This window comes from Homalodisca vitripennis, chromosome 6 (assembly GCF_021130785.1).
Source record: "Homalodisca vitripennis isolate AUS2020 chromosome 6, UT_GWSS_2.1, whole genome shotgun sequence".
Taxonomy (NCBI): domain Eukaryota; kingdom Metazoa; phylum Arthropoda; class Insecta; order Hemiptera; family Cicadellidae; genus Homalodisca; species Homalodisca vitripennis.
The window spans coordinates 107159608-107180258 of NC_060212.1; the positions used below are offsets into that span (position 1 = coordinate 107159608).

The 20651-nt window shown below is 31.7% G+C and overlaps 1 protein-coding gene across 1 annotated transcript; it reads left to right on the forward strand.

The window, feature by feature from the left end:
• Positions 1-4550: 4550 nt before the first annotated feature.
• LOC124364691 (cysteine-rich PDZ-binding protein-like) lies at positions 4551-11918 on the forward strand. The gene is made up of 2 exons (XM_046820359.1): positions 4551-4831; positions 11394-11918. Exon 2 carries the CDS (start codon positions 11395-11397, stop codon positions 11695-11697), a length of 303 nt encoding a protein of 100 aa, XP_046676315.1. The 5' UTR covers positions 4551-4831; position 11394; the 3' UTR covers positions 11698-11918.
• Positions 11919-20651: the final 8733 nt, after the last annotated feature.

Consider the following 20651-nt stretch of genomic DNA (forward strand, 5'->3'; position numbering starts at 1 on the left):
ATAGCAATATTACCAAACAAAGGAGTTATGTTTCCACGAAAGAAGAAAAAAAAATCCTCGCAGAGAAGCCTCACAGAGGAGAAAAAGTTGGAGATTTGCCTGGACTTAAGCCTTCTGAGTAACAATGGCAGACTTCAATAAATTGTATAAATTTGTATAATTGTATCATAAATCTGTACAGTAATATAATATAATTAGGATAATTTTGTATTTATTAATTATGTCACGTGCTATGTTAGGTATTTAAGTCAGGTAGTTGTCATTGATTTTGTCATATTTCTATAATTATGTTTTTGGTTAAGTAATTATTAATTTATTTACTACAAATTAAGGACTCCACATTATAATATGTTGCTTTTGTCCTATTAATTTTGAATATATTCCAATATCACAAAAAGATAACTGGATATGGTTATAATTTATATTTATGGCATTTTATGTATACTGAATTAGCTTTAGACTTTGAAAATTATTTAATGTGTTTTTTATTCAAATTTGTTTTATTAAAGCTTTAGTTTAAATGGGTAGATTTATCGTATTTGAATTTATTTGTTAATTTCATTTGCTTGAGTGTTGTTTTCTTTTGTTTTTCTAAGAAAGTTGGAGCCTCTACACAGGCAGTTCCTTGCCTTTTGAGGTCCTATTTTGTTTTCTTGAATTTTGTTTATTGATGTACCCTAGCTGTATTAAAATAAAAAAAGACATGTTCATATTTCTTTAATAAAAAGTAACATTGTTTTATTTTTATTCTCATGTAAATTGTGTCTACAACTAAGGAGCAATGTTTGTGTTTGTGCTTAAGGTATAAATGATGTTTATATAATTTTACTATTGTACATATTTTCAAGAAAATAAATAATTTTTCTATTCTATTCTAGATTATGACATTTTATTCGTTGTGCACCATCTCACATTTTGTAAAGTATCTTTGGAGTTATAAAGAAAAGTTCAATATTAATATAATTAATTCTATATAATTTCTATGTTTTGCAGATATGTTCGGATATAAAACGACTCATTAATTCGGATATAAAACGACTCATTAATTCGGATATAAAACGACTCATTAATTCGTAAGATAATAGAAATCAGAACCGTTCCGAACTGAGGTCGCTTATCAGCCGCATGTACAGGGTTTGTCAGGAATGTTCGGGATTTATCGGTAACTGCTCGGCTCTGCCCCCACTCTTTCTCTCCGCCTGTCACGATCACCCCATTGAAAACAAACTGGAGGAGCTCGTGCATAACGTTCTGTTCTAATCAAGGAAAAGTCAAGCAGGGAGTTGAATTTTATTGTTCTACTCCAAAGACAACCGAATAAAAGTTATATTCGTTTGATCAAAATACAGTGATTTAACTCTCTATAAAGATTCAAATATATTTTGGCCAAGTAAAAGGCTTAGTCAAGCACATAGCAAAACAAATGTAAATTATTTATAAAAACATAAAATATAAAAAAGATTATTTATTTATATCTCAATAGATATTAAATAAAACTAACATTATCTGTGTTTTATTTCATTACTGAGTCAGTCATTGACTAAGAAGAACATCGAAGGTTTTTATTTTAGTTATTATTACCGTCCTGATAGTTCGATGTAATTCTCAGTTTTTAGGAAAACATTATCTTTCTAAAGAGTATATCTAAAGATTTGACATGTGTGTCTCTAAAAGCCAAATAAAGGAGGTTAGTTAATATTTAATATTAACGACTATCACTACTTCTTGTTACATACCAATTAATTGAAAATATCGATCTCACGGCCTGAATATAGTATATTTACGAATATAAAATATATTTAGCCCTCACAAGGAGTATTCTGAATACATGAGAGCATAAGTTATCACTCACAATTTGGCCCAGGTATTATGGCCAAACCGATTGGTTTGGGTGTAGTAGTTGATTAATATGGGAGACAAATAGCGCCAACAATCCAGCTTTAAGTTAAAAGTTGAATAACAATATTACAAAATCAGATAAGAGAAAGAAAATTTCTAAGATAAATTATTTTTATCACAACAAAGGCTTGGGTGCAAAAAATACATAAATGTAAAAAAAACTGTCATCTAGGGTAAGACAGAAACTACTCTTGTCCAAACTGCACTTTTTCCTGACCCATAAATTAGTTAAAGCTCTAGACTTCATGACAGGAATGTTTCACAGTTATCTGAGGAAAGAGTGGCCGAAGCCAGTCTTTTACTAAACGAAATTCCTCACACAAAATCCAATCTTAATAAGGAGAAACTAGTTACGTAACTATGGTGTGGAGTTAATTAATGTGATTGTTTTATTGAGCTCTGGTTCACCATTCTCTTATAGTAGTGTCTGAAATCTGAAACTGCCACAGACTAAAATATGGAGTCATATTTCTTCTTAAGAAATCCAGAAAAGTTAGCGACGATGAATCTCAAAATAAACTTTACATCGTTTCAACGTCAGAAAAGACACTGTTGTAACTAATCAACATATCGTATAAAGCCAAAATTATGGAAACTCTGAATGCTGGCAAATACACATACACCTTAATAAATAAAGATTCGACCGATGGATTTAAGCACAAAATAGCTAACACCCTTCACAGATATAAAGATCATGTTTAGACTAATTTAGACCAAAATTAACTCCTTAACGTTCCAAAATTCCACACATGTATGGCTTTCCCAAAATTCAAATTGGCATTTCTCTCTGGCTCTGCGCGTATGTTACAAAACATCAAAATAAAGAAACAAAGATCAGACCTTTAAAATACGATATTTGCTTGACTCGAAATTAAGATTAACATCGGTAAAATTGGATAACATTATACATGAAAGTTATTAAAAAAAAGAATACTCTTGAAGCACTCTCACATTATTTTTACACTTTATGCCTTGAAAATATATTAAGAAGAAATGGGGCTACAAAACTAAGGTAGAAAAATTAGTAAATAAATAAACATAGAGCATTTGTAATAGAAAAATACAAAATATAAGAATTAAAAAAATAATAACAAAACGTTGATTTTTTTTTAAATCTTTGGATGGTTTATTGTCCGTACTCGGAAACTACCAGGGGTGGCGAAAACATAAATAAAAAAAAAACAGTAGCAGTCGTGGGACTGCCGATAGAAGTGAAAACGGAACTATTAAGTTGAGAGTAATTAAAACTATATGCAAAAATTATATGAAATTTTTTATGTTTTATTTATTAGTTACATATGATGGGTTAAACAAATCATGAACAAAATATAAATACAAAGTGGTTGAAAAAATAATTAATATACAATTATCTTAACAATATCTTAATAAAAAAGTACTGTAAGTATTAAAGAATATTATTTTAATGAAAAAAAGTTCAATGCAATCATTATACTTGTTGTAATTGCTCAATATTAATAGTTAGTTAAACATACTCGTAGAATACAAGTGAGTAAACACCGAGTGAACAACAGTGAGTTGAACACCGTTGTAAATAATACAGTTATTGCTACGGATAAAGTATATAATTGCAATAACAATTAAACCCACAATATTTTTAAAACTAATAAATTAGTTACATTAACTTGGTTCTTTCGTAAAGGTATTTTTATTGCACAATAAACTAATTTATTGAGTTAATACGGTATCAGTGAGCCAATGCGCCAACTACAGTTCCGGCAGAAACGTTCACTCATCACTTCATACGCTACTACAGGCTAAACTAAACTTCCAATAAAAAAATGATAAATTACAAAAAAATATTCATCTATTTTCACACAACTTTCTCGCTGACAAATTTTGTCTGACCAAAAAATAAAAAAAATCCTCGCTTACTACTTTTTTCTTGTAATTGTAAACGCTATGTAAAATGTAAACAATAATCAAAATTATTTCGAAATTTTTTTAATATTTAAAAATGTAACCAATAGATTGCCAATATTAAGAGCTTTAATTTGACGCATCTTACAGAATTGTACGACATTGGCTTCACTTTTAAATCGCGAGAGGAAGCCGTAAAGGTCACTGATTTTCGCAGTCTGTTTTCATACTCCGCCGGGACAGTTTTTAACACAGCGAGACTGACTTTTTCATGCAGGTTAGTAGTCCGCGGCCAAGTCTACGGTTAAAAAACACAGCGAGACTGACTTTTTCATGCAGGTTAGTATCATTAGCATGTCGGTGACGCGAACCGAGGATTTTACCCTCTACCAAAACGCTCAACGCGCCTAAAGAAGTTTTCACTTCAAAAACTGGACACTAAACTAAGTAATAAATACTAACCAATGCAACCAGGTGTCGAAAGGGGTTCACTTCCCTACCTGTAAATAAAAATAAATAAGAATTTAGGGCCTCTGCTGTATAACTGGTTAGAGGTTCTTTATGCATTCATAACATCCTATAACAGCAATCAGCTAAAATCTCATGAAATATCGGTTTCAAAAAAATACGGTATTCTTATGTTTGATAGGTGGACCGGCTGATTGACAAAGACGCGTTTTGTTGTCGTGTGCCGCAGTTAGAAAGTTTTGAGTTAGAAGAACGACCAATCCTTGCGTATAGAACAAGGTCTAGAGTGGCTCTGCAGATGTGAAGTGCGAGAAGAAACGAGATGAAGGTGGCAGTGAAGAGAATAAGTAAAATAAGTAAATAAATATAAGGGATGTTATAAAACTTTTGACTACGTTTTGGCTTCGTTTAAATTTTTCTTTGATGCAAGAGTGAATATTTTTACAACTATGGACATTTTTGTAATTTTAAATTTGTAATAATCTTTATGTTTGATGTGTTTAAACGTTTGAACAAAATACTCAATTCTGACAAGGGAAACTGAAGTTGGTTTTTAGCTATTTTGAAATTAGGCTATTTGATACAAGTAAGTCAATACATCATGTGTTATGCCAATTAATTTAATGTACCTACTTTAATAGGCTATGATACTTCTTTTATAATGTTCAGGGCTGCAGTATAGTTGTGGCCACAACAAATTATGAATTAGAAATATCCTACTTAACCCTTTAAGGAGTATGGGCGTCATATGACGTCTTCCATTGATAGTCTAAAATGAGTAATGGATAAAATCCAAAAAATACCAAAAGGAGTAAAAAATTAAAATCTCTTAAAAATGTTTATTTACATTTGAAAGCCTAATAACGTGTTCTACAAGTCAATATTTCAGTACTGTACTTTTCAAAGTTAAATGTCTTATTTCCTCACTAAGGCAGACTAAATCAGTATTGTCTGCCATTTGGACAACAGTAACGAACTAGATGGTTGTCTAACAAATATGTCACTCTCACAAGATAAATATGGCCACAGTAAGCAGTAGGCCTATACAAGGAATGGCTAGTATAATGTGGCGGGATATTCTGACAGCAAAGCGATGCGCACGCGATACGACCATGAGTCGGTGGCTTCTACCAGGTGTCTAGTGCGATCTGGTGTTAAAATCAGATTAAAAGAGAATGTGAGCACAAACATGATAGTTAAGTATGTTGCCAATAGATGGAACCACTTTACAGACTAATCTACCTAAAGGCAATCAGTAATAGCAATGCATTTATGATAATACAAAAATACAGAGGCTAAACGTCATATGATGTCCGTACTCCTTTGGGCCACTATAAGAATATACGTCATATGACATCCTTACTCATTGTGTAGCATTTACACGTACTCCTTAAAGGGTTAAACCATGAATACAAAAAGTTTCTAATTATAGTTATTTACAATTGCCAGTTCTTTTTCATTTATTAGCCTAAATAATAATATTTTTTTAAATTCATTAAAATAAAGTATATTCATTCGGTAGGTTACGATAAGCGGACCCGGTTTTTATATCGAAATTGGTAAACGATACTCAAACTCAAACTCAAAAATCTTTATTTTTACAGTTTTTCAACCATACAATAGTGTCAACCAAAAGTAATACTACTTAATCATAACCATCGATATAATCAATTGATATTGATTAATTATTTTGAATAATTAACTTAAATAATCTATATCAACAGCTGTAAACACTTTCAAATAATACGCATAAAGGTAATATTTCAATTTTACATAAGTAAAATTTGATTATTAAAAATGGCAGTCAATTTTAAAATACACAACATTGCTTTGAAAGATGATAAGACATGTTTTACGTGGATTCAACATGTTGAACTACCCAAAAAACCGAGATTGTGAAATTTGTGGGAAAGAAACAACTGTAACTGTGAGAGGAGCAAATATGGTCTTCAGTTTTCCTAATTTTGGTTATAATAATTTGTTTCATCACTGTAAATATTAAATTCATATGTTAATTTAAAACATGTGATTGTTATTGAGGACTATAAATACTTTTATATCGATTGATAGTCTAGGATTTGAGATGCGAATATTAGGTATCGATGGTTACATTCTTCGATATAAAAAACCAGGTCCGCTTATCGTACCCTACCCTATTCATTTGCATGGTATTTGAATAATGGCCACAATACAATGGCAATATAGCAGTGTGAATCTGCCCATAGATTCCATCCATAGATAGAACAAATCATCTGACACAAATCTTAACCTGGTTCATGAACTATCCCTAACCTAGGGGTAGACTTTAATAAGCGGCCTACACTTGTTATTCAGTTGTTTTTATCGAATGGTTCCATGGGCTACAGTATAATAAGAGGCCACAGTATAATAAGAGGCCACCATCACAATAGAATCATATTTGTGATTATCTAAACTATAAAACCAAAAATGTTGACACAAATTACGTTTTATAAAAACTATCTATGTTCTTTATCTTGTACCGTCATTATAGTAAATATATATTTTTACTTTGGAGCTAATACTTTATAAATCAATCAACTTTTCGGAAATACTTGATTTATTCCGAATTAAAGTTCACCCAAATAAGGTTAATTTAGAAATGAATTATATTGCCAATTTTATTGTTCTGGACCCATCTTCTGTTCCTTTTCGACAATATAATTTTCCTGAAAATAAAACATACTGACCTGTGCGGCGGGCTAATGTTTATAGAGTTCTCAAATTTCACATTTCGTATTTTAATTTTAATTTGGAAATATGCACCATCTAAGAAAAACCCAGCTATCTTTATTTTTAAAAACAAATTTACCCAGGATCTATACATCGTTATTATCTCCGATAAGCATTTAACATCAGTATGTTCAATCATACTGGCCAGTCCTTTCTTTACTAATGAGTCATAAATACTTTCACTTATCAGGTTCACTTGCAATAATACTTTATGATATGTACCCTTACCAACACTTTTACAACGGGCAGGGTTATTGCAGCTTGGGCACATTCGGACCTTTTTACATTTACACAGGAAGCACTCACAATATTCCTATCTCCTGCCCTCATTGTTCTTGACCTTTTCTACTATAACTATAATTATTTTATACCCCCTTTCAGATTATTAGCACTGGCCCTAATATTTAATTTCAAAAGGGACCTCAACATTTTTCTAACATTCAGGACGGTGTCGTTTTCAAAAGCATTTCAACCCCTAAAATTTTATTTCAAAGATTAATTCCTTTTTGAGCAACAGATTCACATGCGCTAGCTCCATTTTATTTTTAAAATAATTTTACTTAAAATAAATCAAATATTCTAAAATCACAATACTGTTCTAAGTCCTAAGTCTTACACACTACACAAGATTATGCAGGTTTATACACAATTTTCAAGTTTATACAAGCCTTACACAAGTCTTATACAAGTTATACACACTTGTAGGAATCCGACAAGTTGATGCAAGTTCACAAAGTTCTTTCCTGTAAGTAACCCGTCGTACAAGTTTAATGCTCAAAAAGAAATAGCAGATTGGCGCAAATTATGTACCGTTATTATAGTACATATATTATTTTACTTTGGAGCTAATACTTTATAAATCAAAACAACTTTTCGGAAATACTTGATTTATTCCGAATTAAAGTTCACCCAAATATTTAACAAAGTTTACAAACTTTAGATTTGATTTTCTTCAAAAACTTCTCACAATCGGTCAAATCTAATTAAGAGTCTGATCAAAATAAAAATGAAACTAAAAATATATACTTCTCCAAAATGGTTTAAATTAACAAAATAACACAAAAATTGATATTTACGATCAAAATCTAATTGACAATACTTCAGAAATTGAATTAATTCACAGACTCTGTAATATGGGAAACTTTAGAAATTTAATCACAACAGTATAAAAATAAAAGATATTAACTAAACGCTAGTACGGGACTTACTACTTTGAAGACTATGGAGGCTGATAGGAAAACTAATACACACTAAAGAAAATTAATAACTTGATTTAAATTACACCCGATAAAAAGAATTACTCTATATCCCAAACTAGAGGATTAGAGGAAGAACTACTGCTTCTCAACTGGACGTCTGCACCCTGTCGTCGACACTCCAACCCTGCCCCCTCTCTCTCAAACCAACCGGATCGGGAACGTATCACCGTAGACATCTCGATCAGCTGTTTTACTTGTCTCGAACCAACAAACAATGTCCATGCACCGCGTCTAGTTAACAAAAGAGCCTACTTCCTACCGCGATTCAGCAAAAATAATTACAACTACGGTACAATCTATAAAATGTAACAAACAAACCAGTTTAACATTTAGTTACTTTTTACTGTTTTTAAGGATATACTATGATTCTATTGTGGTTGTGGCCTCGTATTATACTGCAGCCATAGTAATTTTAATGTATGTAAGCAATAACCAGCAAGATGTAACTAATATTTATTTTGAGACACTTTTAAAATGGCGATGAATGAGGAAAATATGTGAGATATTTGTCACAAGTGACGAGATTTGTTTACGTGGCTTCAACATGTAGGTTTGGATCCTGGTAATCCGTAGGGAGAATCTTTCCTCCATTTCACAAAAGCGGTTACTCATTGATATATAGCTAGGCAAGTTAATTATATTGTAAGGTTTCCTTGATACCTAAGTCTAGGCCATAGTTGGTTTTGTTGTTGTTTTGTAACATTAGTGTTAAATTTGAGTTTTTTTTAGTTATAATGTACGAGATTCTTCTTGTTTCTGTATTTTATTAAAACTTATTGTGTACATTTTGTACATATCGAAGTTGGATAATATATCAAATTGTCCAATGAAAAGAACCAAATGAGTGTATGCCGCTTATTAAAGTCTACCCTAACATATTTCCTGAACTACTACGAACCTAGTCCCTGAACCAGTTCATTAAAAAACTAAATTCATTTTGTTATTTGAAGAACAAATACAAAACAAAATCTATAGAATCTACTTAACTGACATTCTAAAACTACAAATACCGGGTTTTTCATGAACAAAGTATACTCAATGCCACAAGCCAATTGCAGAAAAAAACAAATCTATAATTGACTGTACCTCAAAATCGTACCAGCGGATTTTGATAAAACTTTCTATACACATTCAATACATGGTCTACTGTATTGTATTTCAACCCTCATTTTTAGGCCGTGCCTATTGTTGGTGATTTATCAATTTGACATGTCAAATACTGAAAAACTACATCTATGGATGGCCTTACCTCAAAAACGTACTAGTCGATTTAAATAAAACTTTATATACACATTCAATACATGGTCTACTCTACTACAATATGACCCTCATTCTTAGGCCAGACCTATTTTCGGAACCTAACCGATTTTTTACAGGTTATGTGCTGACAAAACAAATCGTTGGAAGGCCGTACCTCAAAAATGTATTAGCCGATTTTGATAACAATTTGTATACAAATTATCAATATTAATAAAGCATTATGCAGTTAAAACACTGCCTAGGCTACAAGCCCTCCTACTGACCATCAACTAGAGTCAGAGTCGATGTGCTGTGAATGTCTTTACCACATGGAGCTCATATGGTGGTTACGAGAAAATATTGTAAAATTAACAAATTTGTAAACAGACTGAGTACAATCATTTGTCATTTTGGTATTATCCGGAGGCCACTCCTTCACTATGTACTACTTGTTATTACTGGTGTAAATAGGTTAGATTAGGTTATCATAAATACATGACTATTAGTACTAAAGTTACAATTAACATTTATGAGTGCTCACATGATCTGAGCTTGAATTTGTGTATTATCTCAAGTGATGTTTTTATTTTTTCGCTATAAGTGCAAGAAGGCACCATTGAAGCCTGTACTGATGCTCTGGGGCATTAAGGATTGCTACTTCCCGCTCTGAGATCACGTGTCAGATTGTCCTCTGTGATCCTACAATATTAAAACTGTCTACCTCTGGGCTGTAAAGAATTTTTTTGGTATGATTTTCTGTCTCTTGACAGGACATCTCAAGAATTAAATGAGCTGTATATTGACATTTTTCTGAATATTTTATTGAAAAACATTTAACAAAAGGTTCCTACAATAGCCCACAAGTCGATATATGAATTTATGAAAATTACAACCATCCTCCTGGCTCCCTAAGGTTTTAATGCTTGTCAATTTTAAATGGTTTGTACTGTCGAAAAAGTTAATGAAGATACTATTGATTATTAACATCTTTCCAGTGATATCCTGTGACTAAAAATTTCTTCATGTCCTACGTCTGTTCATTTTTGCTCATTAACCCTCCAACTAACTATATAGTAAATTTTATACTGGCAAGTTCATTTCGACCTATTCACAAGGTTTATATATGTTTTGCCAAAGTGTGTAGAATTTGAATATTAAACTGGAAAAAATGTTGGAATTCTTACAATATAATATACCGTATATTAAGCATTTCTCAACGTTAAATGTAGTACATTTTTAAAATTTACAAAAAATTCACAAGGTAACAAATGCTCTAGAGCTTCTTTAATAAATTCAGTCTATATATTTTGTAGGTAATACAAAAATTAGTATAATTAATAAATTGGAAGTTGAGGGAAAATTGGTATGTATGAACCAATAGAAATAGCTCAAACTATTCGTACCTGACTTTTTTTAGCGAATGTAAAGTTTTTTCTCTTCATTGAGTTCATAGAAAGCTATTGCAATGAAAAAGTTCTAAAAAATTCTGTCTCCAGTCCAGACAGTCTTGGTCAATACTTAACACTTATATGACTATATGAATGTGTTAGAATTAGACCATATGTATGTTTGCTGATGATCGAGAATGCATTGAATGACTATATGAATGTGTTAGACCATGTATGTTTGCTGATGATTGAGAATGCATTGAATGAGATAGAATGATTGTGATGCAGTGTACGCTTGCTACTGGATGGAGTTGCACGCTTCAACTTATGAGAGGTTTTCTGCACATTCTCAAAGCCGACACAGCAAGTATTCAGTCAGTGGGAAGTATGTAGTTTTTAATTCATAGGAATTAATCACTTGATAACAGGTTATGTTATTATCTTTCCAAATCTATTGTCAGATTTTTGCTTGTATGTCTACCATGGATTAATTTTCTCAATTCTGTTGCAGAATGGTGTGCGAAAAGTGTGAGAAGAAACTGGGAAAGGTTATAACACCTGATCCTTGGAAAAGTGGAGCAAGAAATACTGTTGAGAGTGGTGGTAGGAAAGTTGGAGAAAATAAAGCCCTGACGGCTAGCAAAAATCGGTTTAACCCTTACACCTCCAAATTTGAAACTTGTAAAATATGCAGACAGAAGGTGCACCAAGTGGGGTCACACTATTGCCAGCCCTGTGCTTACAAAAAAGGCATTTGTGCTATGTGTGGAAAGAAACTATTAAATACTAAACTGTATAAACAGTCATCTGCATGAAGTGAGTTATTGTATAGCTCGACAAGTAATATCAATGAACTTTTGTTGAGTACTTCCATTGAAATAAAAGTGTTAAGTTTATCAGTAAATAATTATATTGAAATTTATTTGTATATAGGTCTGTGTACAACTGAAAGTACTTATTAATAACCATATATATGTATACATGTACAATGATATGTTTGATAATTTTGTAAATAAAGTTTCACTTTAAGTATAAATTTTTACTAATTTTTTTATAGATAGAACTAATCCTTTCAGGTTACATTTTAGCAGCCGTATGTTTTTGGGAACAGTTCTATTTAGAGTATTTTCAGTGTTCTTCCAAACATTTTTGGATAAATTTCAAAACATTGAATTTTGATGTCTTGTGAGTGTTAGTATGTATATATACTGTATGTGTATGTTTTTTTTTTTGTTTTTTTGTTTTTTTTTTTTTTTTTTTTTTTTTAAAGGAGAGGCCGATCCCCTTTTAAGCCTTATTCTGTCCGCCCTCATGGGCCACTGGCCTGTGCGAGGATCTTATCAAACAGAATAAGGGGGGGAGAGTCGATACAATACAAGGTCAATGGTACTGATAAAAAGTGCAATGGTCACAGACAGGATTTGAACCTGCGTTATCTCTAACTCAGACCCAAAGTCCAACGACTTAGACCGCTCGCCCATCGGCACTCCCAATATATAATATACAGGGTGTCAATTAAGTCTGGAACCTCTTTTTTAATTTTTGAACCACAATAGAAAGAAATACCAAAGTTCACATGTGCTTACTGGTGATAGTAACGCACACATCTGCCCAATTACCGACCGGGATAATCCCTTTGGGGGACGGTCCACAAGGAGTCAGACAAAATTCTTAAATAGCAGCATAGGTCAAGTTTGGTATCAAATTAAAGGTCTTACTTAGCAGAGTACAATGCCGCAAACCGGACTTCAAAAGGTGGATTCATTCAGTAGTTATAGCTATTTGAATTTTAAAACAATTGAACAATGTAAATTATTAAGTATTACAAGTAAACACCAATTTTTAAGTACCTGTGATCAAAGTAAGTGTTCAAAATGTTCCCCTCCCATCATCTGACAATGTAGTAATCGAAGCCAGGAATCAATAATTATTACCAATAACACAACTACTGTTAGAATGTGAAAGTGGCAGATAGAGTCATACACAGCATCCACAGAAACTTAATGTTTGGGCAGGTATTACAGGAAATCAAATTATGGGCCCATTATTTATCAATGGTAATTTAAATGGTGACTTGTATCTAGCAATGCTCCAAAATGAGATAATTCCTGAACTACAAGCTGCTCTTGGTCGACAATTTCAAAGAATTTATTTCCAACAAGATAGCGCGCCACCACACTTTGCTCTCCTTGTTAGAGAATACTTGGATACAATATTCCTTCGCAGATGGATTGGAAGACATGGTGCAGTAGAGTGGCCTGCTCGTTCCCCTGATTTATCTCCGCTGGATTTTTTTCTTTGGGGATATCTCAAAGATAAAGTTTATCGTACTAAGCCTCGAGATTTGGGGCACCTAAGAAATCTCATAGTCCAAGAAGCTCAAGATATTCCTCGTGACTACCTTCAAAATGCAGTGGATGGCTTTTACAACCGCCTAGGACGTTGCCAGACGATGGGAGGGGAACATTTTGAACACTTACTTTGATCACAGGTACTTTAAAAATTGGTGTTTACTTGTAATACTTAATAATTTACATTGTTCAATTGTTTTAAAATTCTATAACAGCTATAACTACTGAATGAATCCACCTTTTGAAGTCCGGTTTGCGGCATTGTACTCTGCTAAGTAAGACCTTTAATTTGATACCAAACTTGACCTATGCTGCTATTTAAGAATTTTGTCTGACTCCTTGTGGACCGTCCCCCAAAGGGATTATCCGGTCGGTAATTGGGCAGATGTGTGCGTTACTATCACCAGTAAGCGCGTGTGAACTTTGGTATTTTTTTATATTGTGGTTTAAAAATTAAAAAAGAGGTTCCAGACTTAATTGACACCCTGTATATATGTGTGTGTGTGTGCGTGCGCGCACGCGCTCATGCGTCAACGTGTGTGTGTGTTAAAGGAGATTGGACATTCCTTTACCTTCTAACGATCAAGCAAGAAAGAAAATGTTCTTTTCTCTTAAATAAATTAGATTCGAAAATAAGAAGAGATTTTAAATCTTGGTAAACATTACTGCGAAACTAGCAAATCATTATTATAACAAGGATATCAATAGTCTCCAAAATGTATAACCTCGGCCCTATGATAAAAAATAAACGTAAATAAAAAACCACATTAAAAATTTAACAATAGTGAAGTATACAAATTAAAATGCAATGAATGTCTTAACCACTATATTGGACAAACTTGATCCATCAAATTCAAAATATGCTGACCATTTAATAATGCTTGTGATACATACACAAATATCGAAAACCATCTTGAAATTCTTCACATAATATGCAAGAAAAGGTATCTATTGTCGGTTAGTGATGAGCTGCTCCTGATATAAACCAGCCAGACATATCCCTCCTGGGGTTGTTCTCTATGTAATAGTCTCGATCCTTCTACTAGATGAGCAACTTATAACTCTAGTTTAACATGTTGACTGCAGTGGATGTACATTAATACTATCCCAGCTCCTATAAGTCTAAAACTTGACTCGTCACTGTGAAGGTGTAAAACAATAATAAGAAAATCAACGATGTACAGAGTTCTTATGGAATAAGTTCTTATGGATTCATAATAGTTTCACTATTGGTTAAATATTTACAAGAAACTTGTCTTAACACTCACTATAAAAAAATTAACAGTTCAATTTGGTGATATTTAAATTTTAGTGTTTGATTTGAGAACTTTATAAAAACAAGCTTAGAATAAATATACAGTAAGACTATGTTACAGACGAGTAAAGAATTTGCAATATTATATTAAATCAATTCAAATTAATGTCATTATGTTTATATCTAAAATTTCCTAATTTACAAATTTATTAATAATTACTATGTACTTTACTCCTAGATGTTCAGTTGAATTTAAGGGACTTTAAATAATTACTGGTTGTTTTATTACTAAAATATTCTTAATTACTTGACTAATGATATATAACTATTTCTGCTCACATAATTTGAAGATGATTTATACTAACATTTTCCACTCCTGAAAACACATATCATAGGGCCTACAGCACCCTACGTCCGCGACCCGTATTTTTAGAACTCTTAATAGCATCCCTGTTCTCCAGCATCTTCTTGAAGACTCCTTGGCTATGCCTATGCTACCAGAACCAACATACTCTCATTGATAATTGACATAACTCATCAATATGATTGATCAATAACAAGATAAGTCTGGAGGTAGCTATAGGAGGTGGAGAAATTCAAATAATTCTTTAATGCATTGTAAGGATAATGCATGCACATATAGGTTAATTTACAGGGAAACAAAAAATCTGCCAAACTTGATAGTTTCAGGGTCTAAGATATTTAATGTCTGTGAGAAGTGCATGATTAAAAGATTATGTTTCTTTGAAGAGTTCTGGGAAAGGTAAGCTGCGTGTGTTTGTCTGTAGTTGGTGAGAATAAAGAGTTGTGCTGTGGAAAAGAAGATGATATAAATGATGGAACTGTTGTACAAGTTATATCTGAAAAAGTGTTTTTTCAGATATAAAATAATGTACTTTTTTCAGAAATAAAAAGTGAACTTTTAAATGTTGAAGAAAAAGTAGATTTCACATGTAGGATCCAATGGATCCTCTGTATTTTGTGAGATATTAAAGGCTTTTGACTGTGTATGTAGACCAGGGGTCTGCAACCTTTTTATACCTATGGGCAGCATCTTCAAGATGGCATGGTTTAAAAGGGCAGCAATATACAGGTTCATCTGAAGGGTGGTGGGGGGAAGGAGAAAGTTCAGTGAGCAGGGTATAGTCAGTTCTAAGAACATAGGGAACCCAGCCAATCTACTACTTTCTCTCTCTGGACTACTGCACCTTGAGGAACTTAGGTTTTTAGCTGTGACTAATACAACTTTTAACAAGAGCACAGCGCCACGCCTCTTACTATACTCAAGCATCTTTAGTTCGTAATTATTCTGTTTAGGGCTAAACCTACTATTAACAAATGAAATCTTTTATATAAACATGTTTATGCTTTGATAGTTGTATAGATGTAGATTAATTCAAACTGATACTAATATTGATGATGTCAATTTTGTACCGGTTATCTCAAAACATGATGTCTGTGCAGTGCCGCGCATATGCTCATCAAAGAGTTGTCGAGCTGTATTGTTAGTGAGTCTCTCTTACACTACATTGTTGCTAGACTGGCGCTCTTTGTTGTAATGTGCTGTGGTTGATTGAATAATAAATGTCTTAATGAGGCTCGCATAAACTTAAAATTTATACAAATTACTATCAAATTTATATTTTACCGGTTGTGTGGTGCGGGCCGCATTACATTGCTTCAAGGGCCACAGGTTACCGACCCCTGGTGTATCTATGGCATTAGGAAAAGGAAAGGAATGATTGACATTGTATCTTTTAAAAAGTAAACTTAGAGTACTTTATAGTTACTCATCTGGCACCTCACATTATTCTGGCTCTTCCATTAAGTGTATTCCTCTGGGGTCTGTACTTTTCTTTCAAAATGTAAATGACCTCCCAATGCTTCAGTTTCTCTCGTTGCAAACTGCATGACTTTGACTTTAACAGACATAAACCTGCATGCTCTGAGGCAGGTGAGTGGTTTAGGTCGAATGGGTTGTTAAATCACTATAAAAGTCAGTGAATTAACATTTCAATAAATTCAGACGTAATATAAATTCAAATCATGACATCAGTGGCATTTTCAAAATTTACTGGACAACAATTTATAATGAAGAGACCACATTTCATTTCTTTCAGGCAAACTAATCTCTGGATATTTTGATTTAAGAACAATTTCTGCTGTTACAAGTTTAGAAACAATGTTAAAGCTGTCTACTATGCATATGTTCATTCGCACCAGTGGTGAGGGAGGATGTTTGGGGAATTCTGTGAACTCGCTCAAAATTCAAAATAGGATAGTGAGCTATGTTTTCAGCTGGTCTGTCATCACAGCTTTAAAATGTTGACTCACTTCAATTAATTAAAATATATAATTTACTTTATTCTTTAGAGAAAATGCTAACAGATTTTAAAAAGTCAAACCACTCATCAGTACCAGCTCAGACATGAAATTTTGCACTATCCTATTCTTTGATTAACCCATTATGAGAAGGGAGCGTACTACTCAGTTTTCAGAATATACAAGTCCTCTCAGGCTTAAACAAGAATTAAACTTGAAAGTTTTCAGATTGTGCACTTACGACAGTATCTGATGTCTAGGGCTTACTACACAGAAGCAGAGATTTTTGAAGATTTTGATTGAATTGGTGTTATTTTTAACTAGCGTATTGTTATGTTTTATCATGGCATGTCACATGTTTACTTAAGTACGGATTGAATATTGTAAACTGTATGACAACTCATTTTGAGTCACTCTTAGTTCACTCAACAGTCCCTGGCAACTCAGCTAGTCATTATGTCATGTCTGCTTTTGTAACGTATTTAACCATCAATCAGGAGTTAACCTCAACAAAATAATACCCATGTGCTCCTAATTAACTAAACCCAAATAGGAATTGAAATTACCAATGAACCTCATTACGTGACAAACTTATAAAGTAGTCATAAAGATACCCATAAAGTTCTAAAAAATGTAGAAAACTAACAATACTTCTAAGTATCGTACAGAAGACAATTTTCAATTTGCAAGAATAAAGATTTGCTTTTACATCACAGAAGAGAGCAGTTCTTTCAAAAAATGTTGTTACAAGTCTAAATGTTCTTTTACATGTATAACAGTCTTAATATATATTTGCACATACATTTTTTCATATTTAGTTGTTTTTTTTAGAATAAAACTAATATATATATATATATATATATATATATGTATATAAATATTGGTAATAGAAGAGTGAATATATTAAATAGCATATATTACTTTTTATATCCGTTAGAAATTTTTAAGTGCTTTTTCATTTAATTCGTAGTTAGAAAATAATTTTTATTCCGGATTATTTTACTTTACTGTTTAGAAGTTTATTCCAGCAATAATAAATGTTTACATTTATTATATAAATGGAAAGTGTAGATTCTACACCATGGGATAAGAATATTGGTTTATAAAATCCTCTTTTCATTTTAATATACTTTTTAGTATACTTTTTCATTAAATATCAATATGAATGTAGGAACTGTTTTACCTAACTTTCTCTATTTTTTAAATTTTTATTTTTTTGTATTCTTTTTTGTAAGACAAAATTGCATTTGGCTAATAGAATACAATTTTATAATTACTACAGTATACCACACGTTGGTCTTGTATGTAAAATAATATCTTATATTGATCTATCAAATTATTTTATTTTTTGTCATGTTGTTACTTTTTTATCAATGTTTAAAAACTGCTTGGCAGTGTACAAGTTAGTAAATGGGTATTCATTATGGATGAGAGTTCCTTGAAATTGATTTAAATTTATAAATAAGTGTCATTTTGGTTTTTGTTATGAAACTAATTATGTAACAGTCTCGCACAAATGTATGGCCGTGATTTTAAACCTTTATAGATTGATACTAACTAATGAATTTATCCAACCCATGTGTGATAATTCTTGTCTCTGTTTTAAGTTTAGTTTAAATTACGGCAATTACATATTCACCATTGTTTTTTTGCAATTTTACAGTTTACTATAATATGTCAGACAGTTTTCGAACTAATGTGTGAAGAAACATAAACATGGGCATATACACTAAGGCAAATTTTGCAAACTGTCCCAATTCACTAATAATATTTATGATTAGTTTTAATTCCCTAAAATAAAATTATGCTTAACTTGCAAGCCACCCAGCTTGCTAACTTTGTACTCTTTGTACTCCATTTTCAAAGATATGAATGAACAGATATTGTCTCTGTTCACTATATATCATCTAATTTCTTGGGCTCAATATAGGAATTATACTTATATCTACATACCTAATCAATATCATATTCTTCTTCAATGAAAAACTTGTCATGAATAAAAAATTATTTGCAGGCAATAATGACCCAATCGCGGCTTAGCAATCTTGGTATATTAGCCATCGAACATGGGGCAATACAAAATATAAATTTCAATTAAGTTATTGCCGAGTTTGCAGCTGTCAAAGCTAGAAAGAAGAAATTTTAATTGTATAACAATTCCTTTTCTGTCATTTATTTTTGTTTTGCTATTTTTTCAATATTATAAATAATAAATGATCCATGGCCTTTATCATATAAAATTTACTGCTTTTTACTTTGGATGGGGTGACACCACCAACTTCCGCACCGGGTGCCACCCAAGGTAGTTACGCCACTGCTTGGGATGCAAACCCTTTTTGAATTTTGTGCACATAAATGTTGATTTTCTTGTCTTTGTGTTGGCTGTACTACAAATACAGCAGTTCTTCTCGCTAACATTTGAGAAGTTTTTCAAAATTGATGTCAGCATTTGTATCTCCTCCAAGACCTCTAACAGGACGCCTCAGTGTTACATTTGTTAAGACAGCCAAATTTGGTCTACACTCTTGTTGTAAAAGCCACTTTCATATCCTACTGTAATAAAATCTTGTATATTTATATATATATTAAAAAAATACAATATAAAAAAAATTTTGATTTATTAAAATTAAAACTTAAAAAAGTTGAAGAAAAAGATAAAAAAAAAATATATATATATATATATATATAATAAACATTTTATTTATTTATAAACGTATGGTTTTACTATAAAACCATGATTCTGATTATATATACGTATATATATGGTATACCATAATCATGGTTTTTTATGTAAAACTATACATTTACAAATAAATAAAATGTTTATTTTTTTAATTTTTTGTAACATCCAGTTACCGGATGTTGGCACTTTATGTATAGTTTTTTAGAAAGACCATGTCATGAGGTTACTTTCTTGGTCAGTAAGACTTTTCTTACATTCGTTAGGTCTTATGATACTCCATTGTATCAGTATATTTTATATTACAAGATAGTGTTCAATGGTGGTGTATGTCCCCTTATGACCTGATAGATCTCTATCCAAGGTCCATTGCTGTGGGTAAATAAAATAATTAAAACACAACATAACAAGTTAAAAATAATAAAATTTTTATTTTGAGCCGTTAAAATAAATTTTATAACAGTAAGAGTGATTGTATAAGAGTGATACAATTCTATATACACTGACTATTAAAGTTATCTACGTGATACAGGTACAATATGTAAACTTTTAAACAAAAATTATTTATTTTATATATTTAAACCCTATCTTAGTCCGTAATTACAAGTTAACATTAAAAATAAATGGAATTGCTTCCCGTAGGGAACAAAGTAAGTGAATTAATATGATAGCCAAAAAAAAATTAAATATTTGATTTTGTTATTTTCATAGTAAAAGGTATTGTCTAACAATAATATAATTCTTAAATTTATGAATTAGGTACTAGATAAATATCTAAAAATAATAATGAAGAAAATAAAAAATAGCACCAGAGTAAAATAGGATAAATATAAATTTCAACCATTACATAACAATACAAATGGCTGTATGGTGGGAATGATCAGTAACACGTATGTGTGGTAAAAATACTGGAATGCCCTAAATTTATTTGTGGTATACACAAGAAATACATTTCACTGTTTCTGCAGTAGTAAAGTATACAGTTTTACTAATTATTTACTTAATAGCACGAAAACAACAGAATTGAACAAAAGATTATATAAAGCTACGCTTATTTTGATTAGTTGTGAACAATTCTGAGAAGTGTTCCGCTTCAAAATTATATTAAAAAATACAGAAAGAAATAAAATCAAGTGAACCTCCTCTTCCCTTAAATCCTAT